The sequence below is a fragment of the Vigna radiata genome, chromosome 10 (genome assembly GCF_000741045.1).
Source record: "Vigna radiata var. radiata cultivar VC1973A chromosome 10, Vradiata_ver6, whole genome shotgun sequence".
Taxonomy (NCBI): domain Eukaryota; kingdom Viridiplantae; phylum Streptophyta; class Magnoliopsida; order Fabales; family Fabaceae; genus Vigna; species Vigna radiata.
The window spans coordinates 2,004,370-2,020,706 of NC_028360.1; the positions used below are offsets into that span (position 1 = coordinate 2,004,370).

The 16,337-nt window shown below is 34.6% G+C and overlaps 1 protein-coding gene and 1 non-coding gene across 2 annotated transcripts; one reads left to right on the top strand and one right to left on the bottom strand.

The window, feature by feature from the left end:
* The first annotated feature begins 1,588 nt into the window (after positions 1 to 1,588).
* On the top strand, positions 1,589 to 6,614 carry LOC106775317 (probable folate-biopterin transporter 4). The gene is made up of 7 exons (XM_014662427.2): positions 1,589 to 1,824; positions 2,156 to 2,283; positions 2,728 to 2,949; positions 3,719 to 4,165; positions 4,909 to 5,106; positions 5,194 to 5,331; positions 6,091 to 6,614. Exons 1-7 carry the CDS (start codon positions 1,744 to 1,746, stop codon positions 6,350 to 6,352), a joined length of 1,476 nt encoding a protein of 491 aa, XP_014517913.1. The 5' UTR covers positions 1,589 to 1,743; the 3' UTR covers positions 6,353 to 6,614.
* A 348-nt stretch (positions 6,615 to 6,962) lies between these two features.
* Positions 6,963 to 7,034, bottom strand: TRNAM-CAU. Its single transcript has one exon. It is a non-coding gene; the product is annotated as a tRNA-Met (tRNA).
* Positions 7,035 to 16,337: the final 9,303 nt, after the last annotated feature.

Here is a 16,337-nt window from a genome sequence, read left to right on the forward strand (position 1 = left end):
TTATATAATAATTCAATAACTAAACACAAAGTATACATAATTAAACTAAAAACTTAAAAAAAAAACAAAAAAAAACTAAAAACTAATAATAAACTAAAAAATAAAAATAAAATAACATTCAGGCCTGAACGGATGTCGCATATCCATTTGGTCCTGAAACGGAAGTGGATAGCCGTTGACAGATACCAACATCTGTTTCAGGGCCAAACGGTTCATGGCCTGATATCTTCTTCCTCCTCTACACATACGCAAACACTGAGAAAACACACAACAAACACAATATATTCAATACATTTAAAAAAATTATAAATCTATATGCAAATGAAGCAAAGAACTAACCTCTCGTAGACCCAAGACACAAAATGAAGCATCACTGACCACCACACACACTATTGCACCGCTACACTGCTGCACCGCCGAATGACCATCACAAACTCCCCGCACCACAAAACCAAACAAATATGGAGACAACGGATCTAGTGAGAGTGGGGGGTGGGAATTTGGAAAGAGAGAAAGTGAAACCTGAGAGAGTTGTGGGTGGGGCTGTGCAAATCAAAATGGGTAGGAATATAGAGAATAAACAAATGGATATGGAGAAGAGAAGTAAAAGTTGAGAGATGAGAAGAAACATATATGGTGAGTTAGAGTTGGGAGGTGGAAATCTGAAAAGAGAGAAAATGAGACTTAGGAAAGTTAAAGATGGGACTGCGTAGGTGAAAATAAGTAGAAATTTAAAATTTCATATTAAAGTAAATAAATAAGGTTAAAAAGTAAAAAAAAAAAATTACTTTTGTAATTAAAATAATTTTAGAGAGGATAAGAAAGGTGAGAGTGGTGGTGGAAGGAGTAACACCCCGTTGATTATGATTAGAAATTGAACCTTTTAAAACCCAAATTCCAAACAGGTTTCTAACATTTAAATATATTATTCACGGTTGAAAATTCAGTTTTTCAAAAGTTAAATTTCAATTTAATTTTTAGTATTAATAATACTATTTCACGTTATGAATTTTATTTTTTAATAACGGAATTCTTACATGAACAGATTTATCATAGTACCATATGTTTAATTGAAGAAATATTGTTTTGAGACGAGCTTATAGAAAAAAGAAATCAATAAAATTTATTTGGTAAAAATGAATAATTAAAAGAGTGATGATAGTATAATATATTTTTACATTTATTTGATACAAAATATAAAAGTAAAATAATTATAATTATAAAATGTAAAATTTTGTATTTAAAAAAAAAAAGTAAAGATAATGTTAAATAAAAATAAAAAAATTAAGACGTATAGAGAGAATATTTTTCATAACTAAAAAGATATTTAAAGAATGAGAACTAGACTTTTCAACTACAAAAAGAACAGTCAATTGAAATATATTAGCCAATCAAAGGCCATTTTAAGAAAAAAGTCAAACTGTCACTGTCATTTTCCAGTGGGTCCCTGTTGCAAACGTGGCAAAATCTGGTTCGACTCATGAACGTGTAAGTCATACAACTAAATTACGGAGATAACCCCGTTGAAGCGAACTTCAAACGTAATGGGAAGGGACAAAACCGTCAAAATAAATAACTCACATACCTGTTGAAACCGTTGGGAGGGAAAACGGAAATTGCTGTCTTGTCCCTGCTTTGAAACACGACACTGGAATGAATCAGCACCATCTTCGTAGTGAGAACTGAGAACACCCAAGAAGACACAAGAAAAAGGGTTCCGAAGAGTGAGGTTTTGTGTCGACAATGATCCAATGGACGAAGCAGTTGAATGGTGCATTTGGGGCTGTCTTTCTTTGGCTGATTTGCTTGATTTACTTCACCCAGGTCTACATTCTCCACCCTTTGTCTTCTTTTCATCTAAGTTTTTAACTTTTTTGTGGATTTGATGGTGGTTTTAGTTTACTTTCCCCTTTTCTTTAAGATCTGAATTCTGACCGTTTCGTTTTGGTTTTGTTAAAATGGGTATTATTGGTCAATTCATTTGTTTTGTCCTTTTTCCGTGGACAAAATCTCTCTGAACCAGGGTTGTTTCTTTTTCTTTTTCTACGTTTTCTGAGAAATGGTTATTTTATGATTTTACCCGCTGATATTGGATTGCTGGAAGGGTAACTAATATCTTGCATTTTTGTTTTAACCTTTCAATTAATTAATGCAGGGTTTTAGGTCTTTTGTGTGGACAGCGATTTCCTACCAGCTTAAAGATAATCTGAAGTTGTCACCTTCAGCTTCCCAATTTGTGTTTTCAGTAGCGTTTTTTCCATGGAGCATTAAACCGTTATATGGGTATGGATCATTGCTTTTTCAAATTGATTAGAAACACCGATACAGAGAGGGAGGTTTGTCATGCATAGAAAGTAGTAATTACAAAACTAATGTATTCTCTATCTTATGGTAGATTTTGTAATTTTCTTTTTTCCATTTCATTAAAACAAGAATTCTAGGTTTTCAAAATGACAGATCTTCACATCAAATGGGAAAAAAATGTGACACAGATGCACAATGCAATATCCTAAACTATGGATGAATAAGTAACCTCTTAATTCAGTGTGAAGAGTAACTTCATCATCAGAAATTTTACTATTGTTTTTATGTACCTCTCCAATCTACAGAAGTGTGTCGACTGTTAAAAGCTGCAGTTTAATTAGCCTTTGTATATGTGTAACTGTTAGTTTACTGAATCAATTTTACACTATCTCCTTGCAATCTGATTTGGCTACTGATACACAGAATACTTTCTGATTGCATTCCAATTAAAGGAAGAAAACGGAGTCCCTACTTAGTGATTTCTACCGTGCTTTCCCTAGTGCCATGGTTGGTTTTAGGCTTAAATTCAACCTTGAGGGATTCAACATGGCACCTGATGGTATTTTTGACTGTACAAAACTTGGGCTCAGCCATGGCGGATGTTGTTGTTGATGCAATGATAGCCGAGGCAGTAAGATTTGACCGGTATGTTTGTATCACAGGTTCCTGATTTTCATTTTCTGCAGACAAACTTCATATTGAATAGTGTTCCTACCTATAGAGGTATTGGTAAATCAAAAATATGGAACAACAAATAAACAAAAATGCAGAAACAAAAAGATGCACAGAACATTAGAATTGTAATTCAAAATTTGTAGCCTGTTTGCAATTTTTTCAATCTTCAAAACAAGGATAAAACACAAAATCAAATATTGTGTGATCAATGGTGAACATGTTAATGTTAATGTCAATGGTGTGCGTGTTGATTCTTGATCACTTAAATGAAATTTTGAAAAGGAACATGGAGTGAGTGTTTTTTATAATCATTTCTAATTGTTTGCTACCATGTTTAAGTTAATAGACACTGAAATATTTTATATTCTTTTGCAAGAAACTTTTATATTGATTGTATACTAGCATGTCACCCATCTCACTGAAACTGAATTATATATAATTAGCTCTTGCTGTGAACACACAAATTTCTAATCTTTCAATATAATGGATTAATCAAGGCTGTTACCAATACAGATTTAATTTTGTAACTTTTGTTCCTTACCTTTAACTTAGCCTTAGTTCAGTTATCAGACCCATAGATAAGGTTTGACCTAGAGGGTTTCTGAACCTTAATGGTGGATATTCTATATCTTATATTGGTATCTAACCTTCGGTTTGACTCTGGAGTATGATCTTTGTTCATGTAATATTTCTGAATGCTTTTCTTACAGCCTGATTAAGTTCATGCTTTGTTGGTCAGGGCCTCCTTTGGAGGAGATCTCCAGTCAATATCATGGTTTTCTATGGCTTTGGGAGGAATATGTGGGAGTTTGTTAGGAGGATATGCATTATCCAATTTGCGGATAGATGCTATTTTTCTTCTATTCTGTGTGCTACCATGCATACAGTTATTATCATGCTGTTTTGTGGATGAGAACTCACTAAATAAGAAAATTTCAGAAGAGGATTCAACTGTAACAGATTCACATATGAATATTCTAGATGAAGGTAGTCCTTTAACGAAAAAGTCCCACAGCAACACAAGAAGAAGAAAGAAGAGCAAAAAGAACGCAAAGGGGAGATCAGTAAATAGCAGAAATTCAAGGACTTTGAAGAAAGAGGACTCCCTGGTATCAAAGTGGTTCCATTCTTTGAAAGAAGCTATTTATGATTTGTGTCGTGCATTTAGACAGCCAATGATTTGGAGGTAACTAACGTAATATTTAAAGTTTTTGTCTGGTGTGAATATTTTCAATTCTGAGTGTTTTATTTATCTGTATAGTTTGAGTAAACCTGCAACCTGAATCCTCTTACCTCTTTCTTACTTCGGATATTAAACATGTTCACCCTAGTTTCTGCAACCATCTAACTACATAGACACGGAAGGTTACTTATGTAAACTGCAGCCTGTTAAAATAATTATCTCCATCTTTCTTCACATCATGACCAGTATATCTTTGAAAGAAGAGTACTGTTAACATAATCTCTAGCACCCTTTTTCCTATTGACTCTACAAACAAAGAGACGTTACCATCAAATGATTTTCTGCAATGGTTCAGAACTGTGAATTAGTTCGGGTGAATGATTTGTTGAAGAACACTGAACATTTGATATCATTTTTATCCTAAAATCTCTAATATAAGGTACCCTGAATTATATACAGAAATGCATGGGAAAGAATCCAGGAAACGGAGAACCTAATAACTCAACAATATTAATGAACCAAGTAATCTGAACTTGGTAGCCTGAATTTTTTTCTACACAAACTAACAAGTAATTTAACAGAACACTAGTAAAAACATGTGAGATATTTATGCTTTACATTTTTATACTCTTGTGCATGTGTGCGTTTGTGTAAGGCCTTACCTAGTGAAGCTAATTCATGTCATGCATATGCTATAACATGGTCATTGGTCACTAATAATCTTTGTCGTATGTTGTTGAGTGCAGACCTATGTCTTGGTTTTTCCTTGCTCACATTACCATTCCGGATCTTTCAACTGTCATCTTCTACTTTGATACGGAGGTTTTAAAGTTAGAAGCATCTTTCCTTGGGACTGCAAAGGTTGTTGGTTGGTTGGGACTTATGCTGGGAACCTTCATCTATAATCGTTTCCTAAAGTATATGACCCTACGAAAAATCCTCATGTAAGAAACTAAGGATTATTTTTCTTGTGTATGGCTAACTTATGAATATTTAACATACTGATATGGTTTCATCCTGATGACAAACAGGTGTGCCCATATTGGGTTGGCCTTCTTGAGTCTTCTGCAGATTGTGGTAGTTTCTAGGAAAAATATTGCCTTTGGCATCTCAGACAAGATTATGGTGCTTTTTGGCTCTGCTCTTGTGGATGGAATCAATCAATTCAAGTTAGTTACTGCTTCACTTTTTATTTAGTTAAAGATGCATATGGTTGTATATGTGAAAATTACGTCCAAGAAAAACATAATAAGCTTGAAAAACTTGTTATTTTATGCATATAATTTGAGTATGTTGAATACCCTTTCAGATCCTCAGTAGTATATGGGGCTTTCTGTTTAGTCCCTAAATGTGTTGAAATTCAAAATCAGTGTCTGAAAATAAGACCCGTTAATGAAATAAAAAGGAAGGGGCAAGAAGAAAATGAGTATGTTTTATTGAGATTTTAAGAAGAACAAGAACATTAAAAAGATGAAAAAAGAAGAAATGGGAGAATATACAAAAGAAAAAGGAAGAAGAAGATGAAGAAGGAGGAAGGTCTAGTTTCTAGACAAAGAAAAAGGAAAGCTTGTTTGATCATTAAATACTAATTTTAATTATAATTTTGTTTGGTCCTTGCAAACTTGACACTCCTGTGAAAGACATGGTGGAAGGTTACATGTCATTTAACATCCCATGCCAACAAAATTAAGAGTTAGTTAACTCCATCCATTCAAGGGACTAATGTGAATATTAGATTTTATATTAGACAAAAGACGACATACACTTCAAGGATCTGAAAGGGTATTCAACTGCTAGAATACACTGATAGTGTAAATGTTTTTGCTGCTGGAATCACAATGATTTGAACTATTTTTTGAGTTATACACTTAGTTTCAATTTCTAACCGTCATTTCTTTTTTTGAAAAAAAAATAAAAAAAATCTGCAGGTTTATGCCTTTCCTGATCTTATCTGGACAACTATGTCCTCCAGGAATTGAAGGGACTTTATTTGCCCTTTTCATGTCAATAAACAACATGGGAACCACACTAGGGTCTTTCTTGGGTGCTGGTTTGGCTTCTGTGTTGAACATTGATTCAGGATCATTTGACAATCTTCTCTTGGGCATTATAATTCGTGCCTTGTGCAATTTCATCCCAGTTGCTTTTCTGTTTCTGATACCAAAGGAAGCTACTGGTTCATCAACATAGATTATGACCATTGGCTTAATTTCATTAGACATTCTAGGACTACCATAGTTGATAGTTTACCATGTAAACGGGGAAGTTTTAGAAGAAATGAAGGTAACATGTTGATCTGGTTTACACAGACTTGGATCATAGTGATTGTATATACTATTATACTGCAATTTTGGTCAACAAGACCATTTTACATGAAAAATTGGAAAGGTGGTTGGTTAATACTCATACTCGTTATTTTACCTAAAAGCTTGTAGATGGATAATGAGGTTGGTTTTGGCTAATCAATTGTCAAAATGCTTTTCTTTTGAATGTATTTTACTGAAAGATACTACTCTTTTTTGTTCAAGTCTCGAAAACTCACCGTTCGAATTATGTTTTCAAAAAGATATAATTTTGTTCTTAAGATAAATACAAATATGAATTATGAGATTATAATTTTTCTTAATAATTTTCATAAAATTTACACAAACAAAGAATACAATATATAATTATAATTCAACAATTGAATAGGTAAAACATGTACATAATATACAGTACAATAGGTAGGTATTGTAAGCGTGAAATAGGTTCAACAGTTTTGAAAAAGCAAGGAAAAAAAAATAGCAGAAGCCACTCACTTTATCAGAGCCTGGTTTCGATCCAGGGACCTGTGGGTTATGGGCCCACCACGCTTCCGCTGCGCCACTCTGATTTGTTAGTTAAAATCTGCAATAGTTTCTAAAAGTTAGATATTAAGACCAAATTATGAGATGTTGAACTAAGTTTTAAATATTTCACATTATTCTTTTAATAACAGTTTTATAAGTATGTTCTGTTTTTATGATTTTTAAATCAAATATTGTTTCTACATTTTGAATTTGAAATACATATTTTTTTATAATGACTTTAGATGTATACAGGGAATGGTAAATCAAGTTATCATTTTAACAATGTTGATTATTAATGTGATATAATATAAATATCTACATTCTTAAAATATGTATCATATTATTTTATATTTTATGTAAAGTTAAAAAAAATTATTTTAGAAGTAGTAGTAATTTAAAAATAATGAGATTAGATTATTTTAATGTTAAATGGTTTTATTATAAATCTTTTGTTATAAACGAAGTTTCATTGTTTTAAAAGCGTATTATCTTTCTAAGAGCCACTTTTCTATAGTTCTCTCTCTTCTCTCTAAAGAGTTCTAATTCATGAGTCATCTATTTGACGATCAAGAGGTACCAAGTTGACCATGACAACGAGATCTACGTTTCTATTCGATCAATTTCTTCAATAAAGTAAGTAATTTTCTACTCGTTTTTATGTCCTCTTTGCTTCGGTCAATGATCATGCACAAAAACTGTTATGCATGTATCATTTAGTTCTCTTTTCTTTCTCTTGGTGAATTTAGAGTTTTAAGAAATTTGTTCGTTTCAATTTTTGGTGCCTCGTAGGTCCGTTTAGGAATTTTTGGCATTTCAAGCGATTGGTAGAACACTTATGTGAGTTGAGTTGTTATTTTGAGGTAATGAAAGCTAGACCTTGTCTTAATTGTATCTGTAGAGTAAATTAGTAATTCTATAAATTTTAGAGGTTATAGTAAAAATTGGTGTGTTTGGGTAAATTTGACGTATGTTAAATTGGTGTTTTGATGATATTGTGTCATTATAATTAATATGATGATATGATTGTTGTTGTATACTGCTTTAAATGTGTGTGATAAGGATATTTTGTTGTTTGAAAAAAAATTCAAGTGGTTGTGAGAGTATTAATCAAGTTACTTAGATTTTTAGCTTAAAAGGAGGGGTTTTGGGTAGTGAAATTTAGAAATAGGTATGAGAATGTTATCAGAACTGTTTTGGTATTGTCATGAGGTAATTTCAAACTTGTTAAGAGAGTTAGATGGTTAAAAATTGTGTGAATTAAAAAGGGTGGTATAAAGGGATTGTTTTCAAGTGTTTTTGGTGTAAAAAGAGGGTGTTGAGTAGTGAAATGTTAAGGTAAGTGCGTTGCTGATAACTCCCAATTTTTCCCTCTTTTCTTGTGTTTAGAAGTCAATTTTAATTTCTTTTAGTCTTTAATTGTTTAGAATTAGGCTAGTTTAGGATTTTTCTGTAATTTCTTTAGTTTTATAAAATTGTAGTTAAAAATAGGTTTTTAGGTGTATTTTGTAGAGTTTTTAAATAATTAGAAAATCTATAATTTTTAGAAAATCTTTTGGTAAAAATATTTCTTTGTTAAATTTCTTTTTCTTTAATTTTGATTTTTTTTTTATATCTTTGCTGCAGAATAGGCCATTATAAATTGGGCTGAAAAGCAAATTGGGCTGTCTGCAATAAAATAGGGAATGACCCTGGCTAAATAGGCTGGTAACTGGATGAGATTTGCTGCACATAATGGGCTGAAGTCCAATTAATAAGCTGATCTGAAGATTTGATGTGGGTCGTGCATTGGGCTGATTTGAAAACTGCGCTGGACATTAGACACTACGGTGATTGGATGCTGCTGTTTTGGGTACCTTTAGTGGAACGGTGCGTTTTGGAGTGGGATTTGGCTGCAGAGAGAAGGTTCGTTTCTTCACTTTCATTTTGAAAAAGAATCTAAAGAAGAAACGAGAAACGGAGAAAGCACCTGGAAGCTAGGGCTCGTGCCACTTAATCGGTTCAGAAGCTAAAGGAAGAAGAGCTCGAGGCACGTGTGGGTCTGAACCAGCAAAGAAAGCAGCAAGGTGATCGGAGGGTGGAGAAGCAAATTGAAGAAGGGGCCGTTGGATGAAGAGGTTAGGATGAAGGTCTTGTTCCCTTTTCTTTCTTTATCTGTTATGGATTTTTACCCTATATAAAGGGATTGTTTTCATGTAAATAAGGAGACGATACACTGGGATATTGATTGGGGGTCACTTTGATTTTTCTGATTCTTACGTTTTTGAGAGCGAGAGTCTAGGGTTTTATCGCTTCCGGTAGAGTCCAGTTCTCGTGTTCTTGCTTGTTTCTTTTCGGTAAATTCTTGTAATCTTGTTCTTGTTAATAAATTTCTGTAATGTTCCTCTGTATTGAGAGAGTGATATTTTCGTTGTGTTTAATTTTCCTGTGAATTGTGTTCTTGTTCTATTATGTGAATGTTTCTTTCTTGTTTTTAATTGAAAATCAGTTGAACGGGGAAACTCTGACATTGTAATTCCTTTCTGGAATTAAACGACTCCATAGTGAGCGTGTTTGACCGAGATGTCTTCTCGAGTCAGAGTGAGTTCAACAAGAGAAAATATTGTTTTAGTTCTGTCATTTCTTTTTAGTTAGAATTTTCGNATATTTTAGAATAAACAGTAAGTGTGATTGTGATGTCAGAATTTCTATCTTGTTCTTCATATTTTGATTTCGTAGATTTTAGACTTTAATTTCTTAGATTTTAGGTCTTTCAATCAAGATTCATTCCACTTTAAGTTTTCAATTCATAACATTGTTCCTTCACTGTTCAGATTAGATTCATTCTTTCATTGTTACATTTTATATTTTTCATGTTAGTTTGCATTTGCTTTTTAATTTTTACATCTGTGAATACATGTTTTTGATTGTTCCAGTTTTAGAATTTAGGTACTGTTTGACTTGTATGTTTAGTTAGATTTTGTATCTTTTCTTTACTTTAGTTTAGATTTTTTTCCTTATTTGTTCTTGCCTTTTATATTTTTTAAACAAATTTGATTTCTTATTTCTCTTTTCTTTTTAATTTCAGTTTTATTCATTTTAAATGTCCCCCTTGCATTAGTAGATAGTTAATAAAAAATAACAAGATATAATTCCACACTTTAATCTTAAGTTTGCTGAGTCTTTGGATTGATTTCTGGTCAACCCTATATTACATTAGGGGACTGGATTTGTTGACTTTTAGCGCGACATAAAAGCATTTCAACAGTTGCACTATTTTGGAAGGTTGGAGGTATGTTATCAAACCTATTAGGACTTGTCTAAGTGCTTAAACCAGTATAATCTATTAGGAAATGGTAAATGACTTCATAGGTTGAGATTTTAGCCCATTTTAGAGGCTTTCAGGGGTGAAAACGAAAAGTAACATAATTGGAACAAATAAGAGGTTTTAGAGAGTGCTAACACGTATATTTGGAATGGTTTATGTAGGTTATAAATTGATTTGGAAGTTTAAAGGTGTAAAAATTGAAATTGGGTAGCTTGTAGGAGTGAAAAGTGAGTTTTCAAGTGTCAAATTGAGTGACAACAAGGTTCTCTATGTTTTCTAAAGTTCTGGAGGGTTCTAGGGATCTTTAGAAGTTGAGGGTAGAGTCTCCAAAGTCCAATTCGAAGTGGTTTTGTGTTAGGAATAAAAGAGGAGGGAATTAACCTAATACCGAACAGTAAGGCAGGGGGAAGTGAGGCCGAATAATGCATGAGAGGAGAAGCCGAACGATAAGGCAAAGGGGAAGTGAGGCCGAACAGAGAGACAGGGGGAAGTGAGGTCGAACGGTGCATGAGAGGAGAAGTTGAACGGTAAGGCAAGGGGGAAGTGAGGCCAAACAGAGAAACAGGGGGAGCGAGGCCAAATGGTGTGAGAGGAGAGGCCAAACGGTAAGGCAAGGGGAAATTATAGACCGAACGATATCCAAAAGGGAAGAGGGAAGTAGAGGCAAATGAAAGGAAGGATAAGATCAAAGGCCGAACTATATATATATATGCTAGTACTGAACAATAATTAGTAGAAGCACATTGGGTTATCGGAAAGGATAGGGCGCCCCTGTGGGGGTGTTGGGCTCTACTTGACAGCACTACAACATTTTTGGAGGGTTTTTAGGGTTCTGGGTGTTCGATTTGGACGTTCTTTATATCGTTTTAGGGGGTTTTGGACCCTTTCGAAACTGTTGGTGAGGGTTTCAGAGCTGTTTTCCTTACTTAAATATGAGTATCAAGATGCCATGAATAAATTGTGTTATTGGGTGATTTTTGATGACTTGTATGGTTGTTTCTATTTCTTTAATGTATGATCAATAGTTGCATATTGATGTACTATGTGAATGTGAAGTGATATCAATGGTTTCAAAGGTATGGAAGAGAGTTCCGAGGAGAAACTTCTCAGTGGTGGTTTCAAGTGTGTTAGTATGAATGTAGGGAGCTCAATATTAGGGGTTATCCTAACACTCTAATGGTCATACATTCTCAAATAGAGAGGTTTGACGCATGTGGTGAGAGTAACAAGAGATCTGAGCATGGGGGGCCTTTCTTCATTTGACAAAAAGGCGTTTGAGGACTAACCTTGTGATGTGTGGTAAGATGAAACCTAATTGGCAAGGGCTTTGCAAAGCAGTAGTGGCCACTACAAGTGTACAATTTGCCATAATTCGACATTCATGCTAAGTTTCGACAGTCCAGTTAAAGTATCGTCATGCATAATCAGTTTAGTTGGTTTATGTGACATGTATCATGTGTATAATGTTTAACATGTTCCAAAATATCATTAATTGTTTGTATTCTAGCTTACCCTTGTTTCTGTGTTTGTCTGTTCGTGTTGTTGTCTTTTTTGCAATGATCACCTTAACCAATATGAGCTTAGAAAGGACATTTTTCACGGGATTCATCGATTGTAAAGAGAAGTAACGAGATAAAGAGTTTTGTTCTTCAAAGGTAAAATCTTCTGTTTTAGTAGTTTATAATTTTCTGATAAGTTATCATCTATATAATGTTTTATTTTAATAATTTTATTTTAAAAACATTTTTATATCTTGAACATTAGGACTTAAAATCTCTATTCTAAAATTGTAAAGAAAGAAAGAAAAAATAAAAGAAAATAAAAATTTATATATTATATAAAAATAAAAAAAATTATTATTTCTGTTAGGATATTTATCCTATTTATCATGATTATATTGTGTCTAGGATTACTCTAATTATCATGATTATATTGTGTCTAGGTTACTCTAATTATCATGATTATATTGTGTCTAGGTTACTCTAATTATCATGATTATATTGTGTCTAGGTTACTCTAATTATCATGATTATATTGTGTCTAGGTTACTCTAATTATCATGATTATATTGTGTCTAGGTTACTCTAATTATCATGTACTCTTGTATCAATTTATTATTATAAATAGAAGATTATGAGAGGGATCAATCAAGCCCTCTAGAATTATTTTACAGTTTAATTTTCAAGTTGGTATCAGACGGGTCGATCCCGCTCACCGCCGCCGGTCATCCTCCGTCGCCGGCCGCTGTTCGCCGCTGTCTGCCGCCAGCCACCGTCACAGTCCTGTTTGTCTAAACCCTTAGGGTTTTTCTTGTTTCTCACTGGTACGATTTGTCATCTTCAGAGATGACGTCTGGTAGTGCTCTTTCCTTCTCCGGAAGTCCATCAATTACCTCCGAGAAGCTAAATGGAAAAAATTATCTATCATGGTCTGCTGCCATTGAAATGTGGTTCCTTGGCCAAGGGCTTTATGACNACCTTGAGCAAGATGGNANTCATGTGCCTACTGAAAAAGTTGATAAGTGGAAACAAGTAGATTTCCAGTTGTGTGCCCTATTATGGCAATCAGTGGAACCCAACCTTCTTATATCTCCAAGGGCTTTCAAAACTTGTCACTCCTTTTGGAAGAAAGCTCAAAGCATTTATGTCAACGATATTCAACGTCTCTATGACATTGCGAACAAGCTTGCATCTCTTAAAATGACAAACCATGATATGGTGTCCTTTATGGCTGAAGCCCAATCTGCCGTCGAAGAACTGAGGATGTTTTTGGAAGCNGACCCATTAAAGGATATCCAAAAGAAACTGGACAAATATTAGATGGTATTGATCCTTCGTGCCCTACATCCCGATTTTGATCATCTCAGAGATCAACTTCTAACTAGTCATGAGGTCCCCTCCATGGAAACATTGACCACTCGTCTTCTACGTGTCCCGGTATCTCAAACTCAGGAAGCGCATGAACTAGTGGAACCATCTGTCATGGTTGCCACACGAGGAAGAGGAGGACGTAGCACTAGAGGAGGAGGACGAGGAGGTCGGGGACGTCCGCAATGCACATATTGTGAAAAGATGGGTCACACTAAAGAGAATTGCTATTATTTACATGGTTTTCCTTCCAAGACCGCCAATATTTTGAAGACTGAAACTTCCACTCCAAAGATTGAAACTTCCACTTCTAAGTTCACCGAGGATGAATATCAAGAGTATCTAAGGTTAAAGTCCAACAACTTGGCAGAATAACAACCTACATTTCTCAATCCATGGAAGGTCCAAATTCATGGGTAATTGACTCAGGTGCTTCTGATCATATTTCTGGTAATACCTCTTTGTTCTCATCTATTTCTTTTCGAGAGAAACCTCATTTCATAACCCTTGCAAATGGATCTTAAACTTCCTCCAAAGGAGTCGGTCATGTTTCCTTGTCTCCCTCCCTCAATCTCAACTCTGTCCTTTTTGTCCCTAATTGTCCTTTTAATTTAATTTCCATAAGCAAGCTGACAAAAATGTTAAATTGTTCAATAACCTTTGATCATAAATCTTTTGTTATACAGGAGCGTGGTTCGGGGNGACNGATTGGAGAAGGATATGAAGCTGGCGGATTATACCATTATGGATCTCGTCCAAGGGTTCCTATGTTGCTGCTCCTAATCCTAAAGTGCTACATGATCGACTTGGCCATCCTCATTTGTCCAAATTAAAAAAGATGTGTCCTGAACTTAGTGGTCTCCAAACCTTAGAATGTGAATCATGTCAATTAGGAAAACATGTTAGATCTTCCTTTCCTAAAAGGTCTCAATCAATATGTAATTCTAGTTTTTCCATTATCCATTCTGATATATGGGGACCTAGTCGTATCTCCTCCTTTGATTTTAGATATTTTGTTACCTTTATTGATGAATATTCAAGATGTACTTGGGTTTATCTTATGAAAAATCGTTCTGAATTGTTAGCTATCTTCACATCTTTTTTGAATGAAATCAAGAATCAATTTGGTCAAGTAATCAAAATATTAAGAAGTGATAATGCAAAAGAGTATTTCTCATCCCCCTTTTCTGCCATCTTGAGTTCCCATGGTATCTTACATCAGTCTACTTGTCCTCATACACCACAGCAAAATGGTATAGCAGAACGAAAAAATTAGACACAATATAATCATGATAAATAGGATAAATATCCTAACATGGTGCGGTGAACGTGGATGTCAAAGAAGCACTTGATCATCTTGGATGGCGACAAGCTATGATTGTGGAAATGCAAGCTCTTGACCACAGTAATACTTGGGAGCTGGTGCCCCTTCCCCCGGGCAAAAAGGCAGTTGGTTGCCGATGGGTGTATGCAGTCAAAGTCGGCCCTGATGGTGAAATTGGTCGACTCAAAGCTCGGCTTGTTGCAAAAGGTTACACTCAGGTTTATGGTCTTGATTATTGTGACACTTTCTCTCCTGTCGCCAAAATGACTATTATTCGCCTCTTCTTTGCCATGGCAGCCATTCGTCACTAGCCACTTCATCAATTGGATATCAAGAATGCCTTCCTACATGGTGATCTTGAGGAAGAAGTTTATATGGAGCAACCTCCTGGGTTTGTTGCTCAGGGGGAGTCTGGTATGGTATGCAAACTGCATCGATCTCTATATGGCCTCAAGCAATCACCACGTGCTTGGTTTGGAAAGTTTAGCTCCATTGTTCAAAAATTTGGGCTAAAACACAGTGAAGCAGACCATTCGGTTTTTTACTGTCATTCTTCTCTTGGGAAATGTGTTTACTTAATAGTATATGTTGATGATATTGTCATTACAGGAAATGATGTTGTTGGAATATCTCAACTGAAAGAGTACTTGTGTAGACATTTTCAAACCAAGGATCTTGGAAGTCTCAAATACTTCTTAGGCATTGAAGTAGCGCAATCAAAAGATGGAGTTGTGATCTCCCAAAGGAAGTATGCTATTGATATATTACAAGAAACAGACATGATTGATTGCAGACCGGTAGACAGTCCCATGGACCCAAACTAGAAATTAAAGATAGAAGAAGGTGAATTATTCTCTGATCCAGAGAGGTATAGGAGACTGGTTGGAAAACTGATTTATCTCACTATTACAAGGCCAGATCTATCCTTTGCAGTTGGAGTGGTTAGTCAGTTCATGCAGGCCCCATGTGTTGACCACTGGAATGCTCTCATTCGCATTCTAAGGTATGTCAAAAAGGCTCCGGACAAGGACTGTTATATGAAGATAAAGGAAGCATTCAAGTCTCTGGGTATTGTGATGCAGATTGGGCAGGCTCACCTATTGATAGACGGTCTACTACAGGATATTGTGTTTTTCTGGGAGGAAACATTATTTTATGGAAAAGTAAGAAACAAAATGTAGTAGCTCGATCAACAGCGGAAGCTGAGTATAGGGCAATGGCGTCACTAACATGTGAACTTATATGGGTGAAACAATTCTTTCAAGAGCTTAAATTCTGTGACATCCATACTATGAAGATGTATTGCGACAATCAAGCTGCACTCCACATTGCATCAAATCCAGTGTTTCACGAGAGGACTAAACATATAGAAATTGATTGTCATTTTATTCGTGAAAACTTGTTGACTAAAGAAATATGTACTGAGTTTAGTGGGTCAAACGATCAACTCGCAGATGTATTGACTAAATTATTAAGGGGTCCTCGGATTGAGTTTATTTGTTCCAAGCTTGGTACATACAATTTGTATGCTCCAGCTTGAAGGGGACTGTTAGGATATTTATCCTATTTATCATGATTATATTGTGTCTAAGGTTACTCTAATTATCATGATTATATTGTGTCTAGGTTACTCTAATTATCATGATTATATTGTGTCTAGGTTACTCTAATTATCATGATTATATTGTGTCTAGGTTACTCTAATTATCATAATTATATTGTGTGTATGTTACTCTAATTATCATGTACTCTTGTATCAATTTATTATTATAAATAAAAGATTATGAGAGGGATCAATCAAGTCCAATCAAGTCCTCTAAAATTATTTTACGGTTTACTTCTCAAGTTTTAA

What these genes read in the sequence shown, in the direction of transcription:
- LOC106775317 (XM_014662427.2), top strand. Translation starts at nt 1,744, where the DNA reads ATGATCCAATGGACGAAGCAGTTGAATGGTGCATTTGGGGCTGTCTTT. An exon ending in GAGGCAGTAAGATTTGACCG is followed by an intron (nt 2,950 to 3,718) that starts GTATGTTTGTAT and finishes TTTGTTGGTCAG; the next exon opens with GGCCTCCTTTGGAGGAGATC. An exon ending in ACCCTACGAAAAATCCTCAT is followed by an intron (nt 5,107 to 5,193) that starts GTAAGAAACTAA and finishes GATGACAAACAG; the next exon opens with GTGTGCCCATATTGGGTTGG.